At 47.6% G+C, this 24409-nt stretch overlaps 1 protein-coding gene across 3 annotated transcripts in view; it reads right to left on the minus strand.

Moving 5' to 3' along the window:
• Positions 1–641: 641 nt before the first annotated feature.
• NAT1 (N-acetyltransferase 1) overlaps positions 642–24409 on the minus strand; it is a 61638-nt gene continuing 37870 nt past the window's right edge. For all 3 annotated transcript variants that reach the window (XM_037421397.2, XM_075877445.1, XM_075877452.1), the window contains 3 exons: positions 22472–22783; positions 18558–18866; positions 642–1142 (listed from right to left, as the gene is read on the minus strand). In XM_037421397.2, the coding sequence (XP_037277294.2) occupies positions 1056–1142; positions 18558–18866; positions 22472–22783 (708 nt within the window). In that variant the 3' untranslated portion in view covers positions 642–1055. The remainder of the gene's footprint in view (positions 1143–18557; positions 18867–22471; positions 22784–24409) is intronic.

Here is a 24409-nt window from a genome sequence, read left to right on the forward strand (position 1 = left end):
GCTAATGTAAACCTCCAACTTCCGTATGCAAATACACTCATGTACTGACAAGCCAAATTCCCGCACACTTCACTTGGGAATAGGGGCACCACCCTACCGGACAGACTTCGCTCTTCACCCTGTATATTCCTCGGGGCACTGGAGTTCTAGCCTGTCTGGATCACGTACAAAATAAAGTTTTTTACCACTACTACTTAATTTTGTGATAAAAATGTGGCATCGCTGCCCACTTGTGGACCGGATCCTTTGAAAAGACGCAAATGAATGCAAAACTAGATACATGCACTACAAGTTACCAACACTGGCACCGCAAACACAAGTGAGCTTTTTAGTTAGCTGTGCCACTAATCAAAAGTATTGCGCACGGAAGAGCTCTGTCATCGCCAGCCTTGAGGATTACGAGCAACTCTGCCACAATGACATACAGCACGCAGGAAGCGTGAATTATATATCCTTCCATTAGAAGCTTTATGTCATACTAAGTATGTCTACTGTGTGGCAGTAAAATAAAATTGTCTAACGATTTGAGAATGGCTTTCTAATGAGGACAATTATAGTTAGTCGCAGCTATGCCAGTTATGCAAGATGGCCTGTGTAACCACCTTGCCACCAAAGCACACTGTGGAAGAGAACAAAAGCTCTGCAAGATAGAAAAAGGAAAGCTTTATTTATCCCAATCGTAGCGAGGTTATTCCACATGCACAGGTGGAGGCCCCACTGGCGAAGTCCTTGCTTGATTTAAGATCAAAACAGTATGTTCCAGTTAAAAAAAAAATAAAGCTCAGCTTGCAGCCTCAACTGCTTGCCTTTCTTAAAAAAGTGACTGTTCCTGCCCTGCAAGGATGTTACAAAAGGCGCAAGGGCTTGAGAGAGTAGAGAGTAGGAAAGAATGGCAGATCTGGAACAGAAAGGCACGCAATGGAAAAAAAATAATAATAAAGACGGGGAAGCTGAGAACAGAAGATGTAGGGTTCTTTTTGCGCAGTTGTCTTGAGAGCAGAGTGTCTTGCTCCACGCGCCTCTTTCGATTTTTATTGGGTTCTGCCGGCGGAATATCAGTTGTCTCCTTCATCCGAACAGTCTTCGTCATCTTCCTCTTCCTCCTCCTCAGCCTCTTCCAGCCAAGTTAGCCACTGGTTCACCTGCACAGAAAATAAAAAACTCAATTCCTGTTTTGGCAGCAGAGTACTACCACAACCTGGCAAAACGTGCACATCCTTAAAGGGCCAGTAAACGACCCAGACGTCCATAAATCATGAAAACTGCACCAAAGCAAAGCCAGGGCACAATTCGTAGGGGCAAAGGACCAATCAACGAGCTCAGTGGTACGTGAAGTTGCCCATGGGCAAGCTTGTGTCACTGCGTGTACAAGCATGCGTACACTGTTTGGAAACTGCTTCTTTGTTACACTTCACTCATCTTCGGTGTTTGATGGCCTTATCTTCTGCAAGCGGTATCCGTGCACTCCATAAATAAGTTTCCCGGCTTTCTTTTCCTGCAATTTCTTTATTTAACTGAAAGAGTGGTACTTGCAGTGATATCGATCGGCGCCCAGATGCATGCCAGGGAGTTATCAAAGTGGAGTGTAACGTCAATGCACTTTGATAACTTCATGGCAAACTCGCACGACGACGACATTGAAGCAACAGCTGTGTAAGCAATGTCGCATGATGGCGACATTGCTTACATGGCTGTTTCCTGATGGCCGAAGCATCAAAACAGTCAAACAAGATTGGCGAGAAAAATACAGCCGCTGCCTCACCCTCGACGTAAGATGCGACCACAAGAACTGCACGTGGATAACAAGCATGAAGAGGGAATTGACATTGAAGTGAAGATCAGGGGTCGGGTGCTACCATATTACCAAAATCGTCGTTCTTTTTCTGAGCGAAAAGCATTTTTTTTCTGTTGTCTCATAAAATGGCACCAATCATCATCAAGCACTTTTTTCGAAGTTTTTCTGAAAACCTGTGACTGATTCCCCTTATTGCCAGCACGAAAAATCACATGCATGTAGTAGGGCAAATTTTAGTACAGTGAAATCTTGTTATAACCAACCTAAGATTAACTATATTTTCAGATCAGTAACTTTAAAAAACCCCCTCCAAATTTCCATTAGTCTCATGCAAAAAATATTTTGCTACTTTTAATTTCAGAGTACCAAATGTTGCAGCAAAATGCATCGAACTTTATTGCCCTTACATCTCCACAGCACTTTAAAATAATGAACAGAGATTTAAAAAAATCGCTCACGACTGTGAAAATAATGCCCAGCTTCGTACCTGCCACTATCATCATCAGAACACCAGCGTATTTCTCTATGCACCTGACATTCCAATGTGAGATAGCCCTACCGCCATCACCATCAACTGATACTTTCACCCCGTCGCCTATGTTTTCGTCGGGGAGCTTTACTTATACACTTGCAGTGGGAATGCCTGCTAGCATCATTTTGAAGCAGCGATTTCAGCAGTTAAAATCTGGTTTTGGAGCAGCTACCTCTGTGCTTAGAGAACACACTGCCTTTTCATGATACCCCCAAAGGAAGAAAACATAGCTTTAATTTAGGCTAGTGTTCTCTCAGTTTACATAATCATTCATACAGAAGCAGCAAGCCCACAAAAATAAACAAAAGCAGGATCCTACACAGAAGCGGAGACATAAAACAGTGAAGTACTAGCAGTGGACGCACACACTCACTCACATGAGTGTGCACACAAGAGCCAGAGTGGGTTGAGAGGTGTTGTCCCTCCTCCCCCTGAAGAGGAGCCTTGCGCATGCCTATGCACCCCCCTCCCACACACATTGTAAGCTTGTTAGAGTAAAACCTCGTTAATATGTACATATGTGCCAAGAACGTGGCTAACAATGCACTAAACTTAGTATGCATTAATCACCAAGTACCAATCTTTACGTGTGCCATCTCCGCTTAAAAAGCAATAAATACAGTGCCACAGCAAACATTGCCTTAAGTGCCCACCACAAATCCATTTCCTTCTCTTTGCAAATTTTCAAGAATGACACTCTCACACTGCCATCCGACGGCAGGCAGTGGCGACATCAAGGAGCATTTCGATATTACTATGGAATCCGGCATACGCAGCCGTCCCAGCAACTGGCATAGCGACAAAACGAACATAAGCGGGTGTCTGCGATAAATATGTACCGCAATGTGCTACTTGGCAAAAACAAACAGCTTTTTTGAGACGCAATACAGTTGCAGAGGAGACAATTGTCTACTGGCTAGTTACGTGCAAAGCTTTGCAAACTTGGCATGCACACCGTGCCAGCCGCTTGCGCCCACTCCCATTCAGACCGCACACAAATGCAGCGAGAAGGCTATTGCATTAACATGATGATGAAAGCTTTCTGCAAGCGATGATCCAGTGGTCCTGGCAGCAGACAGAGGCACGTTAGGGTAGTCGCCTTATGAAAGCGTGCGTATGCTTGCAGTCTGTGCCCATGATCCACAATGCAGCATTTCGCAACAGCGAGCTGCTTTTCTTTTGCAAAGCAGTGCACACTGAACACGCTTCGCAGTGCACACTGAACACGCTTCCGTACAACGACCGAGGCGGCAGCGATCGGCCCCCCTGCACGCTCACATAGTCACTGGTTATTAAAAAGCGTGCAGTAAGCTTAAAACAACACTACGCTGCACACATAGGTTTTTATAGGCGATGGCATATTGGCAAGCTTTTCGATAGTTGCCTCATTGGCTTCAGTCTTTGCCGATGGTTATGAGAAAAGGCACCGCCGCAACTGCGCAGAAGTCTGAATAATTGATTGGCCAATTCGGTACTGTTGCAGCAGTGCAAGTGTACAAGATGGCAACCATCTCGTAATTTTGCTCAGGATTACTTTTGGTTCCACAACCACCTTGTGGCTCAGCAATGGCGTAAATTAAGACAAAAAAGATCATTTTGGAGCAGCACAGCACAGTAATTTCTAGTTGGCGCACGTTTCCCACCACTGCAGTTCTCTCACGGCTGTTTTCCAGCCTGTAGAGTGGTGCAGATCCCAAGAATATTCTACATGAATTCGTAGTTTTGGTTTTGGCAATTCGCGGTGCTATCATCATCATCAGGTGTTTACACGCTTCTGCGGTAGGTAGAGTTAGTGACGTTAAGTGACACACGTAACAACGACCACGATTTTACATCTGACTTTATGCCATGCCAGCTCCGCAAAAGCAGTATTCGGCTGCCTTTAAGGGGGCAGACTGCTTTTTGGGACCAAAAAGTGACAAAAAGAATAATTTTTTTAAAATTGACATATTTGGTTTCTGCAAGTATTTTTCTATCTCTGCAAATTTTCACGCACCAGGAAGTAGTAATCTTTTTGTAATGTCATTTTAACTGTCCAGATTCTTGGTGCTGTTAACATGCAGAACCTGCAAAAAGATGGGGAACTGACTTTGAGGCTTCTTTATAATTTCCCAGCACCTTTGTCTAAAGCTCTACTACCAATTTATGATCGCCTTCATGAGGATTGCCAAACATGCGCACCATGATTGTTGCTTTTTGAAGAAACTGTGTGTTTTCAGTTTTTTTCCATTTTTTTTTCAAAAAAGTAAATTTGTGACTATTCAACTTTGAGGCCTCAATATCTCTGCAGCTAGGGCAGGTACAACAATAATTCTCTTTGCAGTGGAAACCTGTATGTGTGTGGAATGCAAGTATGGGAGCAGAATTTAGAGCACACGCCTTTTTAATTAATTACTAATCAAAATAGTAACACAATTCCAACTGCTTTTGAACATGTATAGTTCATTTTGTTGCAAAATAACCAATGAAGGTCTAAAAACAAAAACCTCTTCCATACTTTCACTCTATAGTCATTAGTCTATATTGGCATATCCTAAATATCACTTAATTAAGCACTTTTTTTTCTATGGTGCCCTTAAACAATAGGGTGTGAACTTATGTTATCTCAGCAACAAAGTGAGTTACAGGAAAACTAATTAAATATTTGAAATCAGCAGAAAAAACTGTATAACCCTGTGCAGTTTTATCAAGATCACTGAAGAATTGATTGATTGATTTGTGGGGTTTAACGTCCCAAAACCACCATTTGATTATGAGAGACGCCGTAGTGGAGGGCTCCGGAAATTTTGACTACCTGGGGTTCTTTAACGTGCACCCAAATCTGAGTACATGGGCCTACAACATTTCCGCCTCCATCGGAAATGCAGCCGCCGCAGCCGGGAGTCGAACCCGCGACCTACGGGTCAGCAGCCGAGTACCTTAGCCACTAGACCACCGCGGCGGGGCAAGATCACTGAAGAAATAAACAAAAAATGTCTAAGACCAGTCTGCCCCCTTAAAGGGAGACGCTCCTCGAAAGAACTTTTATTTATAGTTATAAACAACTGTGAATTATGAAGATTACAAATATGCAATCCTTTTTTGTGTAGCTGCTATAGTTATTGAGTTACGCCATGTACAATAGCAAAAAGTTACTATGTATTGCTGGTGCTCTTTTATATACTTAACTTTCAGTAAAAACATTGCCTCTGATCTTATTTGACTCTTAGTAGATTGTAAAGTGTAAATATCCAGATATGTCACAGAAATATTACAACCAAAAAAAAATAACATAGTAAATGACTATTTTCAATCTTCCTTGAAACAATAACCTAATATGTTCACAACTAATTCTGGTAGGCATTGCAATTTCAAGTAAATATTTTCATTCTGCATGTGTTGAAGAATATGCGTGCCAAGTTTCGTTACTTCAGTCAAAACCCGCAATAACGAAATCGCCGGGGAAACCGAAAAATTTCGTTTTCGCAAGAATTTCGTTGTCACGAGCATGAGACATAAAAACGGTGATACGGCCAGCAGAACAAAAATTTATTGCCAGAAGTCGGTCAACTTACTTTGCCGACCCTTGCCATGCAACAACTTCAAAGCTCTCCCTTCGCACTGGGAAAGTGGTCCATTGCTACGTCATCGTCATGTGCACCGAAGAAGGAGCGAAGGGTGTCCAGCGCATACAAAACAACCTGCGGGTTGTTTTGGATGCGCTAGCGCGTCGTTCCTGCCTGCAGTCTCGCTTTCAGTGGAGTTAGGGCTAAAGCCGACTCCAATGACGCGCCACACTCGTAGACCGTGCGCCCGCTCGTAGTGATCTGATCGTGCATCTGGTGCAGCCACTCGTAGTGATCTGACCGTGCCGCCGCTTACAGCTTCGTTGCTTGCGACGAAGCACGTCGCCACGAGTGCGCTAGCGCGTCGTTCCTGCTCACTGTCTTGATGTCAGCGGAGTGAGGGCTAAAGACGACTCCAATGTCGCGCCGCGCTCGTAGTAACCTGATCGCACATTAGTCTACTGCTCCTAACTAAAGCGTAATTATATCTTAAGTGATCACGTCACGAAGTAACAATTTTCGAGAGCCATGTCCTTGCGACGCACAAGCAGCAGACGACGATCTCCCGGAGCGAACATCAGGCCAATGGCAAGGGGAGCTGAGGCAACATGGCGGCCACAGCCAATCAAGGGCCTCGAAATGACCTTCAAACATTTGCTTTTTGTGCGGTTGTTTTTAAAGGGAGGAGCCAGATGAGGCGGGAAAGATAAACAAATCGATGTTTTCACGCGATTACCAGAAGTTTCGCTACCTAGGTGAGTGAAATGAATTTTCCAAAGCACTTCTGCGCGGTTTTCACTATAGATATTTTGGAATCAGATAAAAAAAGGGTTCCAGAAACTGAACACTTGATTTTCAGAAAATTGATTTTTTTTGCCATTTTTCGCGATCCCAAAGCCGCGTCCCCCCTTAAGTAAACGAAATTGATTGATTGATATGTGGGGTTTAACGTCCCAAAACCACTATATGATTATGAGAGACGCCGTAGTGGAGGGCTCCGGAAATTTAGACCACCTGGGGTTCTTTAACGTGCACCCAAATCTGAGCACACGGGCCTACAACATTTCCGCCTCCATCGGAAATGCAGCCGCCGCAGCCGGGATTCGAACCCGCGCCCTGCGGGTCTGCAGCCGAGTACCTTAGCCACTAGACCACCGCGGCGGGGCTTAAGTAAACGAAAATGGTGGTACCCACGCTAGCACGGTAAAAGCAGACGTTTACAAATTTGGAGTGCGCATAACACGCATATTTACGAGCATATTTTCGACAGTTAACCTTTGGGGGAGGGTAAAATAAGGCCCGCGACGTGGTAGAAAATTCGTTAATGTGGGATTACTGTCCAAAAACATTTCATTGCTGCGAGATACGTAATACATGGGCTTTTAATGAGCGTTCGCCGGGGATCCGGAAATATTTCGTTGCCACGGGAATTTCGTACTCGCGGGGTTTTATTATGGCGGGTTTCGACTGTATACAGTAAGTATAAGTGTCAAAGGCTGTGGGGGTGCTGACACCCCCCCCCCCCCCCCTGTAAAGTTGTCTGCGCCCGTGGCGCACGTGTCTCACCCCAAGCTTTATTTCGGAGGTGACCACCGCCGGGCGATAGATGGCGTTGTGTTCGCTTTGAGTACCACACAGTGGTGGCGCCGGCGGTGGCCCCTGGCGGAAGGCAGGCCTTGGTGGTGGGCGAGAGTTGAGCGAGCTCTTCTGCGCGTGGCGGCTGCCGCGAACGGTTGTCTGTAGCGTGGGTCCCCGGTGCTTGGTACTGCGGGCTTCGCGCCGGGGTCCCACGTGCAAAGTCAGGCGTTGGCGACGCCGCCTTGGGTATGTGTTAGTGTGTTGGGTCTGTTAGTGTGTGTTTATCATGTTATTGTGTGTTTAGTGCGTCACTGCGTTATGTTGTTTGTATGGTAGCGTGTTAATTAAAATTGATGTAACATTCGGCGGATGATATCGTCATCTAAATTAGTTAATAAATGTATGTATGTTGTGTGCTTTGTACCGACCGCGTCTACTGTGTCCTTTCACTCCAAGACTGTGGCGTGGCGATGCGCTCGTTCGCCTCGCCGAGACCCCACAAGGCTGCCCGGAAAACGTGAACGTGTCAATGCGCGTCTCGCGCAGAAGCTGTATTTCGGGGTCAACTATAGAGCGGTAGATGGTGTGTTCGCGAGCGTTGACCACTATTATCATCATGGTTAGATGGATGGACGGATGAATTGATATGGCTGTACCCTTTAGATCGGGCAGCGGCTAACGCCACCTAGCAGTAATACTACCGTATTTACTTGATTGTAACGCGCACCTGATTTCCACGACGAAAAAAAAAAACAAAAAAAAAAACCGTAAGACATCGATGGCAACGCGCACCCATTTTTCTCGCTGGCCCGCACGATCACACCACTCGAAAAAAACTACTCCTTTCGGGAGCGTCTTCCATGTAAATATGAGGTACGGGCGAAGCTTGTGCCCATCTGACGTGTAACAGAGCATTGCCGTCACTGTAGCTTTAGCGTGGACAGATGTCAGCACGCAAACTTGCTTCACCCCCTTCTCGCCGATTGTGGTGATCGGCATTCCCGATTTGCCCAAGCAGGTAGGCGTTGTTGTGCCGCAAGTTTAGGACGAACCTCTGAAAACTGAAGCTTTTCATCGTACTCCTCCGCAGAACTTTTCGCATATGCCCGTTCCCCTTCGGAGGGAAAAGCCTTTCCTCTTCATAATGTTAGTTAGCCTGCACCTGCTCGCTTTAAACTGGCTCCGCATTAGACTTTTTTCTAAGGCTAATTGCATAGCCCGCACTTGGAGCAGTTCTATCGTCACGGGCCGCTGTGCCGCTCGCTGCTCAAGCACAACTCGCCGAGCAGCTCTAATTTGCGGAAACCGACCCTGCTGTGGTCCACTGAAGCCTTTGCATGAAGCTTTGCTGACGACAATCTTCTGCTTTTGTTTACACCAGTCCCGCACGCACGTTTCGGAAACTCCGAACGACCGCGATGCGGCCCGATTTCCGTCCGTTTCTTTACAGGCGATGACTTTTCTTTTAAAAGCAGCATCGTGGTGCACTCAAGTTTTTGGAGTCTGCCCTTCCATGCCGTCGATGCTAATGCACTACAAGATGAACTCCTCAGCACACGTACGAAGTGCCGCACACGAGAAACACATAGGCAGAAATGGCCGACGCACGTGGGGGGGGTCGCCATTTTGGAAATGCCGATAGCAATAGAATGACCGTATTCATTTTTTTTTGCATACTCTATCCTAACGCGCATGCGATTTATGAACTCGCTTAACCGGAAAAATGGTGCGCGTTAGATTCTAGTAATTACGGTAAGTGAACCGAAACTAGATTTATCTTTTCTTTTTCCTTTTAAATAGTGAAGTTAAGGACTGGTACTTTAGCAGTGAAGGATTTAATTTTCACTCGTGCCTTGATTGTAGCCACCAATCGGATAACGTCCTAGTTATTGCTACCCGCTTAAGGGGGACACAAGTTGTGGAGACCGAAAAATCGTGGAAAAAAAAAATAGTTTTTATTGCGTTGTTGAAATTCACAGTAGTGCACTTCTATTATGAATTTTATGCCTATAATATCATTATATTAGCCACTAAAACCCTTTATACGGCGCTCTTTAGCTAAATCTCAGCCGAAATCGTTGTTGAAGTCGCACACTTTCCGTGACGCGCCCCTGCCCTTTCATGTGTGTGTGCCAGAGGGGCCCGCTTGGTCTCATTTGGTAGAGCAGTCTTTCACCTTCAAATTCCCGCCAGAATGGGTCCAATTCAACCATTGGCAGCTTGTAAAATGAGTGGCAAAAAGAAGTATCAGAGCGCTTTCCTATTCGCTACTTCGCGCACGTGACTTGAGCTTGCCTCCCTATTGGTGGAGGCTCCTGGCTTCGTCTGCTCCGGGTATGGAGGCGTGCATCCATGCGTGCCATTTTGCCTCAGTGTCAGCGGAGAAGTTTCATGATGCCAAATCCTGAGTGCGAATTCCGCACGCGGCACAAGTTTGGTGCGAAAAAGGTGCGAAGGACGCTAGTCGCGAATTTCAAGAAGCGCTCCGTGATACAGCAACCCCCCCCCCCCCCCCCCCCCCCCCCCCCCCCCCCGAGATGTTACGCTATCTGTGGCCCATGGCAAGGTCGTCAACGCTACCACGGAAGGCCTAGCTACTGCATCAGTTGTCACGAAGCCTGTGCAAAGTCCGCCAGCCTTCGAACAGCGGTCGCGTGCGTCTAGATACTATCTCTCTGCAGAAATCCGACTTGGAAGATGAGCGAGCTAGACAAGTTACCAGAGTTGTCGTCTGCTGCAGCGACGGAGCAGAAACGCGCATTCGTGGTTGACGTGCCGACGAAGCAGCTCGGCAGCCTGATGGAACCATGTTCACAATTATAGATTTGGACACAATGAACAGGACTTTGGTGGCATTCGCAAAGTGCAAGACATGCAACGGAGAATTGCATATTATCCGGGACGACCAGGAATTTGGACTCGCCGTGAAGTTGCGTTTTGCGTGTTCGACCTGTGGGGAGACTGCGTCGTTGTGGAGCTTGCCGCGTGTATATAGCGATGAACGTATGAAACCTTTTGCTGTGAACGTTTTGACCGCACATGCCATGCAGGCAATGGGCAACAGACAGACCGCACTGAATGATGTGTTCTTGTTGATGGGCATCAGCCGTCGGCGTCTTCACACGAAAACGTGGCAACACTACCTGAAGACGAAGTTGGCACCCGCGGTCGATCGTGCTGCCCGCTATTTGATGAGCAACTGAGGGCGGTCGCTTCGCAAACTTTACGCCAAACTTAAGGGGAGACACTGGTCTGAAATTTTTTTTTAATTTTCTGTATTTCCAGCTGAAATTTTAATACAATATGTATTTTTCACAGCTGGAAACAAATATGCAATTAGTTTTTTGCTATCACTTTTAGATTTTTAAATATTGACTGTTACATAAACTTGCATTCTGCCCAGCCTTTTGACATCTTCATCATAAAATATTGCTACAAATTTGATATGACAGCATTCCACGAAGGTCAGGGAGTGCAACAAAACCATAATTTTATTTTTAGCTTCAATGGTACCAGAGTTATGGCCTTAACAAGTATACTCATTAGAAATCTGAAACTGTTGCTTAAGTTTGTTGCTAATTAAATCACTATTGTAAATAAAAATATTACATTTTTTTGGTTTTCTTGCACTAATCAATGTATAAACTTTCAAATGCTGCAAGAATTATCAAAATCCAACTGCTACATCAAAAGATACTGTGGGCAATGGCTTAGGGTGTGATGAAAAATGTTTTGAGAAAATGAGAAAAGAAGTTTAGGAACATGCTGAGCACTTATATTTAACAAGAAAAGGTGTGAATCGGTGTATTAACCATGTCAGAAGCCACCAGGATTGTAGTCATCATCATTCTCCTTGGTGCGCTTTCTTTTCATGGCATGCTTGAAGTTTTCAGCATGCTCATGCTTCTCCGATGCCACTAGTCGGCGACTGTCCTTTTCTGAGCATCTTTCAGCGGCCACAACACACTGCTGCAGGTGCAGCTCCTTCATCCTTCAATATGGCGGCATCTGCTCTCCCTTTGCAGCGTTGAACCTTGCGACAGCTTCGGCCAAAAAAGCGACCAGATGAGGGAGTGCAGGCTCTCGTTTGGGTTGTGTGTTTTGCCTCGCTGACAACGCTGCAGCAATTTCTTGCAAGAGAGGCGCGTGTAAATAGGCCGCAAGGCATCAACCACATACTCCGGCAGGTTGTAGCGATGATTCGGAGGGGTCTCCTGCTTGGCAACAGCCTTTTTGTACTTGCACCATGACTCTTCACCAGTTGGGCAGTGAGAGTGCTGAGGGCTTGCATCAGTAGATGCTACGTGATAAAAGGTTGCCCAGACATGCCCAGGCATTATTCATGGCCTCAATGCTTCCTTGGTTGCTTTGTAAAGCCCATTCATAATATGATGTTAGCTTTGTGACCAGCTCGCCTGTCAGTTTGCCCTTGCCGCCAAGGCTTGGCTTTCCTTCGGCTCTTTGTTTTTGCAGGAGGTTTCAAAGTGCTGTGCCCATGCGCTTATGCACATGGTTGACACAGTCCTCTTTTTCTATTGGCACGAAGCCATATACCTGTGCCTCCTGCAGACTGTTGAAGGCCCGGCTGTCTCCATCACACAACATGGTTGTGTAGCGGAGCCCATGTCTCTCCAATGAGCGGCCAAATAAAATTTGTGCTGCTTCCACCTCCATTTGTCCTGGCTTACTGGAGGTATTCTTTTGGCAAGTGTGACTAGCTAGCCACTCAGCATACCTTGGGTTGTCCTCCTTCGGCCCTAGCTGGCAGCCCAAACAAAAGTTCGATAGGACGACGAAGTCGAGCACATAACCCGTGAATAGTTCAATCACTGTCCCTACACAAATATGGGATGAGTGGCCCATGGTCAGCCAAGTCCCATCAAAGGAAACGGCGATATTTCCAGGCTTTCCAAGTTGAGTTCGGAATACACCGTTTTCACGGTGCTCGCGCAGTCGTCAATAACTCGCGCGGCAGCCTTCTGCGCGGCAGGGTTCATTTTCAATTTCACATAATCCTGGTATGTCTTGGTGTGCAGGCCTCTCCGTGAAATATTTAGGGCGGAAAAAATATCGTTGAGTGCAGTTTGCCCGTTTCCTGTGCTCATTGCCGCGCGAACCGCGAGCACGTTAATTTTGAAGGGGCCGTGCGCTGCGTCCCCCCCTGCTCTCGGCGAGCTACATATGGTCCTCAGTTTACCGCACTCGTCACATGTGAGAACAAGTTTCGCGGCTATGCCATATTCGTGGTCAGGCCCGCCACACACACCGCACTTCATGCACTGAAGAAGTTCGTTGACCAACTCGGAGCTAACGACGGTGAACGGCGTACCAGGCGTTGCGGCTCCATACGAGTCTCGAAAAAAAAGACCGCTTGCGTTTTGTGGCAGACTTCGATGAAAGATCTTGCAGAACAGAACATCGCTCGCACGACACTCGATGGCCACTTTTTTAGCGTCGAAAACCAGGGGAGTGTCGATGCGCACAGCTCTCGTGTGATCTTGGGACGCGGCTATCGCGTCCGCGATCGCGGGTGCCGCGGCGGTGATAGCGCTGGCACAGCCTGCTTCTTCAGAGTTCTCGGCGGCAGAAGGTCTCGCTGGTGATAAGGTGCAGGCTTTCGGACGCAGTTTCCGCCTTTTTCCGAACGCATGAGCGCTCCGGAACTTCCGATGACCGCCTGTCATTGCACCGAATGCACAGCCGTTGTTAGGCCTCTACGCAAAATGGCGGCTTGCACGCTGCTGTCTAGCAGACGAATCCCTTCGCGTCCAATAGGAAACCGGGAACTGCCCCACGTGACAAAAACGCACCAATGATGTGCGAGTATTAAGTTTTTCTTTATGCGCGATAGCTGCGTTGTTGCTAGACGAAAAATTTTCTTCTGCTAGGAACAGATAATAGAAAAAATGCCTCTTTAAAATGAGACCAAAATGGCCGCGCTACTTGGTACGGTTCTCGCACGCTGCGGCGTTGAATATGACTGTTATTGAGGTGGTTTAGGAAGCGAAAATGGTCATCAAACTGACTTTGCGACCCAATAACTCGACAAATACGCATCACAGGGCTATAATATTTTAGAAACAGCTTCCTTAGACCTTAATGATTATGAAAAAAAAAAAAGACTTCAAAAAATCGGTTTTCCGGAAAATTTTCGGCCTCCCATACCCGTGTCTCCCCTTATTATAGGCCACATGGGAAACATCGCGGTGTCATTTGATGGGTCATGGATGACTCGCGGTCACTCGTCGCATATCGGTCTCGGCAACGTCATAGAATTGTTCAACGGGCTGGTACTTGGACTTCGTTGTTTTGAGCAACTTTTGTGCTGGATGTGAGTCGGGCCAAAAGGAAGGTGCCCCTTCTTATGCAGCGTGAAAGGAACATCACCAGTGTCAGAAAAACAGTGACAAGAAGACTGGGGAAATGGAGGTTGAGGCTGCCCTCATCCTCTTCAGTAGGTTGCTTGAGCGGCACAGCCTGCACTACACCACGGTGCTTTGCGACGGGGACAGCCGCAGTTACCTTGCGCTACAAGAAAATAAGGTTTATGGGTATATCCCAGTGGAAAAAGAGGACTGCATTAATCATGTCCAAAAGCGTATAAGCACTGCTTTGCGCAACTTCATTGCAAAACACAAAGGCCCTGGCCTTGGGAGTCTTGGAGGAAAGGGCCGCTTGACAGGAGACCTGATCTCCAAGCTCACCAATTATTATAGGTGGGCTCTGTAGACACACAGTGGTGATGATCCTATGCACACAGCAGTGATGGCCACTTATCATCACATCACGTCCAATGATGTGGCAAACCATATTCTGTGCCCACCTGGTCTGGGCTCTGTAGACACACAGTGGTGATGATACTATGCACACAGCAGTGATGGCCACTTATCACATCATGTCCAATGATATGGCAAACCACATTCTGTGCCCCCCTGGTCCAAATTCCTGGTGCAAACAAAATGCGGCAAAGGCGAAGGAGGAGGCCATTCCCAAACATCGTCGAAAGCTGCCTCCACATGTCTGCCATGCCTAACTTCCCATTTATGAGTGCTCGACAGACAGAAAGCTGTTGCAAAACGATGCAAGCGAGGGAAAACCCAAAATAACAACGAATGCCTGCATTCGATTATCTGGGCGCTGGCACCAAAGGAGCGACATGCTTCGCTATTCACGGTGAAGGCAGCTGAAGCAGAAGGAGTGCTCAAGTTCAATGCAGGCAATAAAAAAGCATCAGAGGGCATTACGAAAGAGCTGAGCGTGAACCCCAGCTGGCAAAGCCACAGTCGCATGGCTGTAATGGATCGACGGCGCACGGCGGCATCAGTCAAGAAGCGACAAGCAACGGAGAACATGCACCAATCCCTGAAAAAGCGCCACACAGGGACTCGTCAAAAGGACTACATGCCCGGTGCATACTGAGCATTTTCAAGTGCAGTTATGTAAATGAACGTTTTTTTTTCTATTTTCTGAATAAATGCTTTTTGGTGACTTTACTAGTTTGTCGGGTTGTTATCTTGCAATCTAGAGCAGCTAGAGCAATAATTTTTTCATTAATCTTGTGGGGGTGCTGACACCCCCCCCCCCCCTGCAAAGTTGTCTGCGCCGCGTGGCGCACGTGTCTCGCCCCAAGGCTTTATTTCGGTAGTGACCACCACCGGGCGATAGATGGCGTTGTGTTCGCTTTGAGTACCACTGTAGGTAGAGTAGTAGCGCCGGCGGTGGCCCCTGGTGGAAGGCGGGCCTTGGTGGTGGACGAGCGTTCAGCGAGGCTCTTCTGCGCGTGGCGGCTGCCGCGAATGGTTGTCTGTAGCGCGGGTCCCCGGTGCTCGGCATCGCGGGCTTCGCACCGGGGTCCCGCGTGGAAAGTCAGGCGTTGGCGACGCGCCTTGGGTATGTGCTAGTGTGTTGGGTGTGTTAGTGTGTGTTTATCATGTTATTGTGTGTTTAGTGTGTCCCTGCGTTATGTTGTTTGTATTGTAGCATGTTAATTAAATTGATGTAACATTCGGCGGACGATATCGTCGTCTAAATTAGTTAATAAATGTATGTATGTTGTGTGCTTTGTACCGACCACGTCTGCTGTGTCCGTTCACTCCAAGAGCGTGGCGTGGCGATGCGCGCGTTCGCCTCGCCGACACTCCACACTGGCTGCCCAACGTGGAGCTCTTGGAGTATCGGACGACAGTTTTTGCGGTTCGGTACAGGGATTTTGTTAGAGCCGGAGTAGAGTAGGCCTAGGGGGGACTTCTTTGCTAGCGTCGGTGGTGTGCTTTGTTGAGAAGCGAGGAGATTGGTTTTGTAACGCGTTTCAATTTGTCGGCAGGTTGACTTTCTATTTATTTTTATTTTTTTGCTCGCAAGTGTTGTTATTTTTTGTTGTTGTTAGTTTTTAAAAACGTTGTTGAATTAGGACGAGAGCCATGCGGTTCGCATCCTGGGGTTAGCAAGGCCTAGAGCACGTGGTGTGTAGGCCAGGCCCGAAGCGAGTGAGTACGGAAGCCTCGTGGGTGGTCCGATTTTCTGCAAATAGCTTCTATATCTTTGGGCTCAGGCGTCGTTGCTGTCTGGTATTGCGGCTTGACGCCGAGGCGTCGTGACACCGCCCGAGGCGGTGGACGCCGATCGCTCTGTAAGCTGCTGTGTGCGGCGAGCGATAGGGCCACCTCAGAGTGGACGTCTCCTGGCGGCTGCCTCTTCTGCGCCTAGGCTGGGTGCTGGGTGGATGCCGGTTGTTGCCGTGCGACCCATTAGGCCTAAGGCTCTACGCAGCCGCCTGTCGCATGTGGCACAACTAGGTGGATCGTGGCGTTGAGGTGTTGCGCTCTGCTTCCCTCACTTTTTTTTTTCTTGTGAGCACGAGTTATTGAATGTTAATTTTTTTTGTTTTGATGGGCGTCTCGGCCGCCACCGATGTATTAGCTAGCAGTACTGACCACCGTACCACGTAGCCGAAAAGCCTGAAGCTCCCTTCCCTAGGCCGCGCTCCTTTGTTTCTTTCGAGTTTTGTTTTTTGTTGATGTATTCAGCAGGAGGGATGTCATCCACGGCCGGCTGTCCTGCACATCGTCAGCCTCGCTGGCCAGTAGTGAGGTCGGGCGATGGAGATGCCTGGAAGCTGCGCAACTGCCTGCAGTCCGGCGCCCTCGCGAGTGCTGGTCGCAACTGGAAGACGTGTCGGCGCTAGCGACGGATCGTCGCGCCGACGACAACGTTGCTGTTGCGGGGCCGGTACTGAGGTGAAGTCTAGCCGGACAGTGCAGCAGTGTCGACTGGCGGCGGTGTCGTGGGGCAAGGACATTATGGTCGTGCGATCTCATTTTCTTTTTGTTAAAGCTTGTGTAGCTAATTTTTGATTTTGGGATATCGTTTGATTTAAGGTTGGGGGAATGTGGGGGTGCTGGCACCCCCCCCTGTAAAGTTGTCTGCGCCGCGTGGCGCACGTGTCTCGCCCCAAGGCTTTATTTTGGTGGTGACCACCGCCAGGCGATAGATGGCGTTGTGTTCGCTTTGAGTACCACTGTTGGTAGAGTGGTAGCGCCGGCGGTGGCCCCTGGCGGAAGGCGGGCCTTGGTGGCGGGCGAGCGTTGAGCGAGCCTCTTCTGCGCGTGGCGGCTGCCGCGAACGGTTGTCTGTAGCGTGGGTCCTCGGCGGTCGGCACCGCGTTCTTCGCGCCGGGGTACCACGTGGAATGCAGGCGTTGGCGACGCCGCCTTGGGTATGTGTTGGGTGTGTTAGTGTGTGTTTATCATGTTATTGTGTGTTTAGTGTGTCACTGCGTTATGTTGTTTGTATGGTAGCGTGTTAGTTGAAATTGGTGTATCATTCGGCAGACGATATCGTCGTCTAAATTAGTTAATAAATGTATGTATGCTGTGTGCTTGGTACCGACCGCGTCAACTGTGTCCGTTCACTCCGAGAGCGTGGCGTGGCCAAGGCGGTCGTTCGCCTCGCCGAGACCCCACAACCTAAAGCCCAATCTGTGCATTACAAAGTGCTGAGAGCAGAATTTCCATTTGCTACCTATATAAATTTAGAAGGTAGTAAATTTCTTTGTATTTAATAGCCATGACATGACTCCTCAACTTTCATTATCTGCATAGTTTTCTTTAATTTGAAATCCGCTTGCAGCATTGCATTTATTGCTAATTGCACTGTCTAACTATGCAATAATATTTACTTTTTGATAAGCCCTTTCTTTTGTATTGTCTCCAAAAACACTAAAGTGGCAGCATTGTGTATCTTCTAAGTTAATTGACCTACAATAAAAATTTTTTCATATTTGAAATCAGCAGGAGAAACTACATAAGCACGTATATTTTCATCATGTTGGTCCACAAATACAGAAAATATCTCCACACAGCATGTCCTCCCTTAAAGTCTATTCGGTAGCGTTGGCACTGACTCCTGGCGGCAAGCCTTGGTGGCGTCACGAGAAAGTTGAGAAAGTCACTTTGGCTGGTGGGGTTTGGCACTAACGGTTGTCTCTCGCAATGGGACCTCAGTGCACGGCACCGCGGGCTGTCTGCCGGGGGTCCTTGTGGCGAGTCGAGCGTTAGCGACACCGCCTGTTTGTCATGTTGAGTGTTGTGCAATATTTTGCAAGGTTGTTTAGCGTGTGGATCACAATTGATGTTATAATAAATCGGCCGACGATATCGCCGTTCTGAAAGTAGTTAAGTGTGTGTTGTTTAGGTTCGTTCCGACCGCATCTGCTGTGTCCGTTCACTCCAACAGCCTGGCGTTCTCTCCACTTCGATACCCCCACAGGATACATCCAGAGTGAATTCTTCTAAACATGTTTTCCTTGCATTCAGAACTGCAATAGCTATGTGGAGTTTCACACAAGTTATATGGTTAGTCATGTCCTTCATACCGCTAAAGCACCACCCGCTGACCTAACCGCGAGGCAGCTAGCGTAACGTTTAACCGCCGCCGTAAACCCACTGCGCTCCACAAACTTCCGCTTTAAGTCCCTATTGCCAAGACATCCACTGAACTAGTCACGCATGACTAAGCATGCGGTAGCATGCCTAAGCATGACTAAGGACGCATGACTAAGGACGCGTGACTAAGCATGCTCTACTAAACAGTAGAGAAGCACACTCACCTGGAAGAGGGCTTTGCCCTTGCCCGGGTAGTCATCGTTGACGTCCTCCTTCCACTTGAGGAAAGCTTCCTCCTCTACAATCTCCAGGTCGTACAGGAGCACAAACCAGCGCAGCAGCATGCCCTTGGGGAAGCCCAGCGAATGCCACAGCGTCTGTAGAGCGTACAGAGCGGCCAGCTGTAAGGCTGGCCGCTCACCAAGGAAGGCTCGTAGCAGGGCCTGGTATCGCTCTAGCATCTCCCTCTCTTTGTCCAGTTGGGCACGCTCGGGAGCCGCCGCATTCTGCTGCTGTTGCTGCTGCACGGCACTCTGCAAGGGCAATTCAAAGCAGAAAAATTTATGCAAAGGGCAGGCCACTCCCAGATATGAAAGAATACCCCAGAAGATATAGAAAATTTCAAAATTTGTTGAAAACAATTTTATGTTTTTTTTTAATGTATACCTGGCAGCTTCCAGACTTGTTTAAGATACACCTTGAGGGGGACACGAATAATATAATACAAAAAGCAAGCATAGAAGACTCCCTCCTCTGAACTACCGTAATTACTCGAATCTACTGCGCACCTTTTTTCCGGTCAAGCAAGTTCATAAATCGCATGCGCGTTAGAATCGAGTACGAACAAAAAAATTACGGTCAATCTATTGCCATCGGCAAATCTAAAATGGCCGCCCCCTACGTGTGTCGGCATGGCGCGTCGGCCATTTCTGCCTATGTTTCCCATGCGGCACTTCATACGTGTGCTGAGGAGTTCGTCATCTAGTAGTGCATTAGCATCGACGGCGCGGAAGAGCCGACTCCAAAAACTCGAGTGCACCACGATGCCGCTTTTAAAAGAAAAGTCATCGCGTGTGCAGAAACGGACGGAAATCGGGCCGCATCGCGGTCGTTCGGTGTTCCCGAAACGTGCGTGCGGGACCGGCGGAAACAAAAGCAGAAGATTGTCGACAGCAAAGCTTCACGCAAAGGCTTCAGTGGACCACAGCAGGGTCGGTTTCCGCAAATTAAAGAGCTACTCGGCGAGTATGTGCTTGAGCAGCGAGCGGCACAGCGGCCCGTGACGACAGAACTGCTCCAAGTGCGGGCTATGCAATTAGTCATAGAAAAAGGTCTAATGCGGAGCCAGTTTAAAGCGAGCAGGTGCTGGCTAACTAACTTTATGAAGAGGAAAGGCTTTTCCCTCCGAAGGGGAACATGCATATGCGAAAACTTTTGCGGAGGAGTACGATGAAAAGCTTCACAGTTTTCAGAGGTTCGTCCTAAACTTGTGGCGCAACAACGGCTACCTGCTGGGGCAAATCGGGAATGCCGATCAGACGCCTCTTTACTGCACCACAACCGTCGAGAAGAAGGGGGCGAAGCAAGTTCGCGCGCTGACATCGGTCCACGGTAAAACTACAGTGACGGCAATGCTCTGTTATACGTCAGATGGGCACAAGCTTCGCCCGTACCTCATATTTAAATGGAAGACGCTCCCAAAAGGCGTCGTTTTTTCGAGTGGTGTGATCGTGTGGGCCAGCGAGAAAAATGGGTGCGCGTTGCAATCGATGTCTGTTTTTTTTTTTTCGCGGTGGAAATCGGGTGCGCGTTACAATCGAGGGCACTGTAGAATCGAGTAAATACGGTAACCAAGAATGGGCTTTGCGTGCCAAAACTATGATGCCAGTTTCAGGCACACAATAGCGGAGGACGCCAGAATATGGTCGAACCACAGCATCGAGACTATCAACTAGTTTGTTTTATTGTAACAGTAAACACCAAAATAGGCTCTTTAACCCTTTCGCTACGAACCCATAGGCCATCGGACACAGAGTTCCGATGATTTCAAATCTCCCGCAAAAATTGAAAACTCTCGTTTCACGGACATGTAGCGCCATCTAGCGCAAGCCTGGGAAACCCACTTTTTATTTTCACCTTTCTTGGTTTACATTTTGCCCGCTGAGCCGCGCCCTCGTGTGCAGTTTGAATGGAATCCAGTTTCGTTTTACGTGAGAATGGCCGCCGCTCCCCGTCGCCCGCTGCGTCAGCCGATTGCTGTTGCAAGCACTTCGGCCGCTTCTACCGACGATTTTTTCGATCCGAGTAGTGCAGACGACTCGAGTGACGATTTTGAAGTTTCAGAGTCGAGTTCCGACGATGACACTCCAGACCAGACGCCTCAGACTTCCACAAGTACTACCAAGTAAGTATCGTTTTTGACTTCGCACTGCTTATGAAGGAAAAATGCACTTGATATTTGACGATAATGGTATCCTTTCCTTGCTTAGGGTCTCAACAACGTACGGCAAGGATGTTTTGCCAAATCCAGCACGCCGTATGAAGTTTTCCCCCGTAAGACAGCCTGGTGCCCATCTTGCAGCAGCGCTACGGAGTGACGTGCGTCGCTTCTCAAGGGCGCTTGATTTTTTCCTTTTGTTTTTCACAATGGAAGTGCTCCAGACGTTATGTGACAACACTAACAAGTACGCCTGGATGCGTCAAAATGCAGCAGAGTCCCTCAACAGCAAGATCTGGTTACTATGCCCGAAGACGAAGTTTGTGTCCAAGACAGTAGTGGAAACTGCAACTGCCATCGCCGTTTTGTGGTATAACTGCGGTCATGGCAGCTTTGAGCAAGTGCTTCAGGAGCTTGGTATTCTGCCACCAGAAGAGCTTGTTGTCCTGGGAAGCTCCCGTGACCAGAGGAGAATGAAGAAAATGTCCGTCCGCCATACCGCTGAAGCTCGAGCCCATCGCCGAAACCAGGTGAAGAGAGCGCGTCTCACGGACTCCATTCGAGAGGGTGCTGAGGGGCAAACGTATGGGCCAGGGGAGTTCTGAACAGCTGTGCTGTGTTTGAGACATATTGCTCTATTTTTGCAAGAAATTTCATGTGCTTTCGTCGTGTTTTTGAAAAATACAGATGTTTGAAACTTTCAAAAGCATTTTTCTCCATTTGTACTTTTCAGCATTTTTTACGTTTTGTGCACCACTTTTCAGGTACTTCAAATGGTCAGATCTGGATGAAATTTTGCACACAGCCTCTTCAAAGTGTATAGAATGTCGATATCTATATGCATTTTAAATATCTCTTATACATTTTTTGAAAACAATTAAAATGTTGACTCACAGCACACAAAGTATGTACCTTTGGTATTCCTGATTTTTTTTAGAAATATAGAAATTATTTGAATAAATTTTAAGTAGTATCTAACATACTACTTTACCTAACCAGCAAAATGAGCTATTGCAGGCTTCTCTAAACAAAAATTTATTATTAAAAAAGATGTGCACAAAAAGCCCTATATTTTTCTCTTGAGAGGTGTCTCGCACAAAAACTAATAAAGCTACATAAGAACTAAGCACATATTTGGAATCAGCGTTACAAACTCAGTCTATGACCAAAGTTTCATAACTTTAGGTATGATATTAAAGAAAAAGTGTTTTCGAGGAGCATCTCCCCTTAAGGTACCAGGGTGATAAAATTTGATACGTTATTCTGAAACATTCGTTATTCTGAAATTCGTAGTAGTGAAATATTTTTACATTGAACCAATGGACATTTGGAAGGGGATTTCCGAAATATTCGTTAATCTGAAAAAATTGTTAATCTGAGGTTCGTTATAACGGGATTTCACTGTAATTGGTAAACGATAAAGTCGCCTTTTACTTGACAAGTGTGCAGATTTAAAGCGAGAGAACCGAGTTGAAAAAATTTTCGAAAATTTTACCCCGCGTAATTGGCGCACCCCTAACTTCGAGCTGGATTTTTTGGAAAAAAAAAGTGCGCCTATTATGCGAGTAAATACGGTATGCAGTACTGAAAAGTGAATGACCATCATGCACATGCACAAGAGCTAGTGCACTAAGAAACGTGCCCCTCTAGCTTGCACTGCCACGGAAATTTGTTCTGCACAAGAGAAAAAGAGTTACCCACCTCGTTATTGTCAGTAGAGTCATTGTTGGCCTGGTTGGTATTGAGAAGCTGGGGCATGGTGGTCTGGCCGAGGATATACCGCAGCAAGCAGGTTACCAAGGCGTGCACAAAGGCAGGTTGCGTCTGCTGCTGAGAGTCAACAGAATCCCGTATCCATCGATACAACGCCGTAGCACTGGGATCTGCTTTCAGCTGCCGCCACAGGTCACCCTGCAACCGAGGCAGCAGGAAGCCCAAGCCTCGGTCTTCTAAAACCTCTGCCAGACGCTCGGGGCTGCGGTTGCCCTCAGGTAGCAGAGACTCCAGATCAACCTGCACAGTGCACCACAATGCACCCATCACACTTGTCCCCATCCAGTCGGCATATTTTTAGGGGCAAAGCTCCTTAAGGCATAGGCTAGCCCTGCGTTGTCGTAGCCACCTCCTTTACTCTTCAATGTGTTTCACTGGATTGCGCTAGGGGCACTGGTACTATAGTTGTGAACTAGTTGGCGCTCGATGCCTTGGAGATGCCCGTGATCGAGCGTGGGATGTTAGATGATGCATTTACGCACGAAGCTGATTGGATGGAGGTGCACTGCTCTGGTTTAATTAGATACCGTTAAGAGGCGCTCCTCAGTTCGAATCTCATTCGATGTGGAGATTGTTTGAAATTGTTCGATGTGATAGGAGACCGCGGGCTTCCTCATTCTCTAGTGGTCTGTGCACTTGAAGTAATCGGCGGATCGGAGGGCTCCGAGAGCTGCTGCAGCGTGCACTCGCAGACAGGACCCGGATGCGAGAGCTCGTGAAGCCATAGTTGCACGGAAGCCCCCGAGAAGCACATCCTGAGCTTAGAGCCCGAAAAGCTGAAGCGGCACAGAATCGCAGGCAAGCGGATCCCAAGCCAAGGAGCGGCGATGAAGCGCGCGTACAGGCAGGCGGATCCCGAGGCGATGCAGGCGCAGGACTTTTTATATCGCAGTTAAACTACAGCTGCAAGCTTTGCGACCGCTTGTGGTTCGACAACAACCTAACCACAGTGTCCAGCATTAGGAACAAGCTGTCCCGTGCCAATGCCATAGCTCAACAAGGCAGTGCTCAACAAGTTTTAACACCTCGAACAACATCGATTACCCACCTTGACGCAGCGGTATCTACAATCCCCCGAAAAGACGCTGACTCATCACAGTTTACCCTTGCCATGCTAAGGTTCGGTCTCTACATACTCACGTAGACAACCCCATACTGACCACGGTGGACGTGCTCTGCCTTAGAGATTCGAAACGCAAAACAACCGTTCATTAAAGGATACGTTCCCATTGTGTGTACCAAGGAAGCAGAGCGTTCCACAGGTAATGTGGCCATAGAGTTGATACAGTTGCGACTGTTGCAAAGCCTGAAAGGCAGCTTTGCTATATTACAAGTGTGATGGGGGTGAAACACCTTGAAAATATGAAAAGGCCTTTGTCAATCGGATGTTGACTGTGTCTTTGAGAAGCTCAAATACATTCAAACCTCGTTATAACAAAGTAGCATCTTACATGAGAATAAGTTCATTATATACGAAAATTCATTATAAGGGCGTATTCCCAACACTAAGCCTATTGCAAGCCTCTTTTTCATTTGCTTCAATATAACCAATACTTCGATCTTGCAAATACGATACTTCGTGCCATACGAGTTTGTTGTACAGTTAAGGGGAGACGCGGGTCGAAAAGTCGCGTTTTTTTTCCAAATTTCACCTTTTCTGTTTTTTGTTGCTTTATCATCTTTATACATTATATTTTGACATCTGAAAATATCACAGCGAAATAAGCATCAGAAGTCAGTGAAAAACGCGTCTGAGTGAGCGGCAGTGACGCGCGGCATCACGAAATTTACACAAAACGGGCTGCTGTTCGCGTGCTCGCGGGGCCGCGAAGAGAGCTGTCCGCCATATTGCGGCCGCTGGCTCGT

Source organism: Rhipicephalus microplus, chromosome 2 (genome assembly GCF_043290135.1).
Source record: "Rhipicephalus microplus isolate Deutch F79 chromosome 2, USDA_Rmic, whole genome shotgun sequence".
Classification (NCBI taxonomy): domain Eukaryota; kingdom Metazoa; phylum Arthropoda; class Arachnida; order Ixodida; family Ixodidae; genus Rhipicephalus; species Rhipicephalus microplus.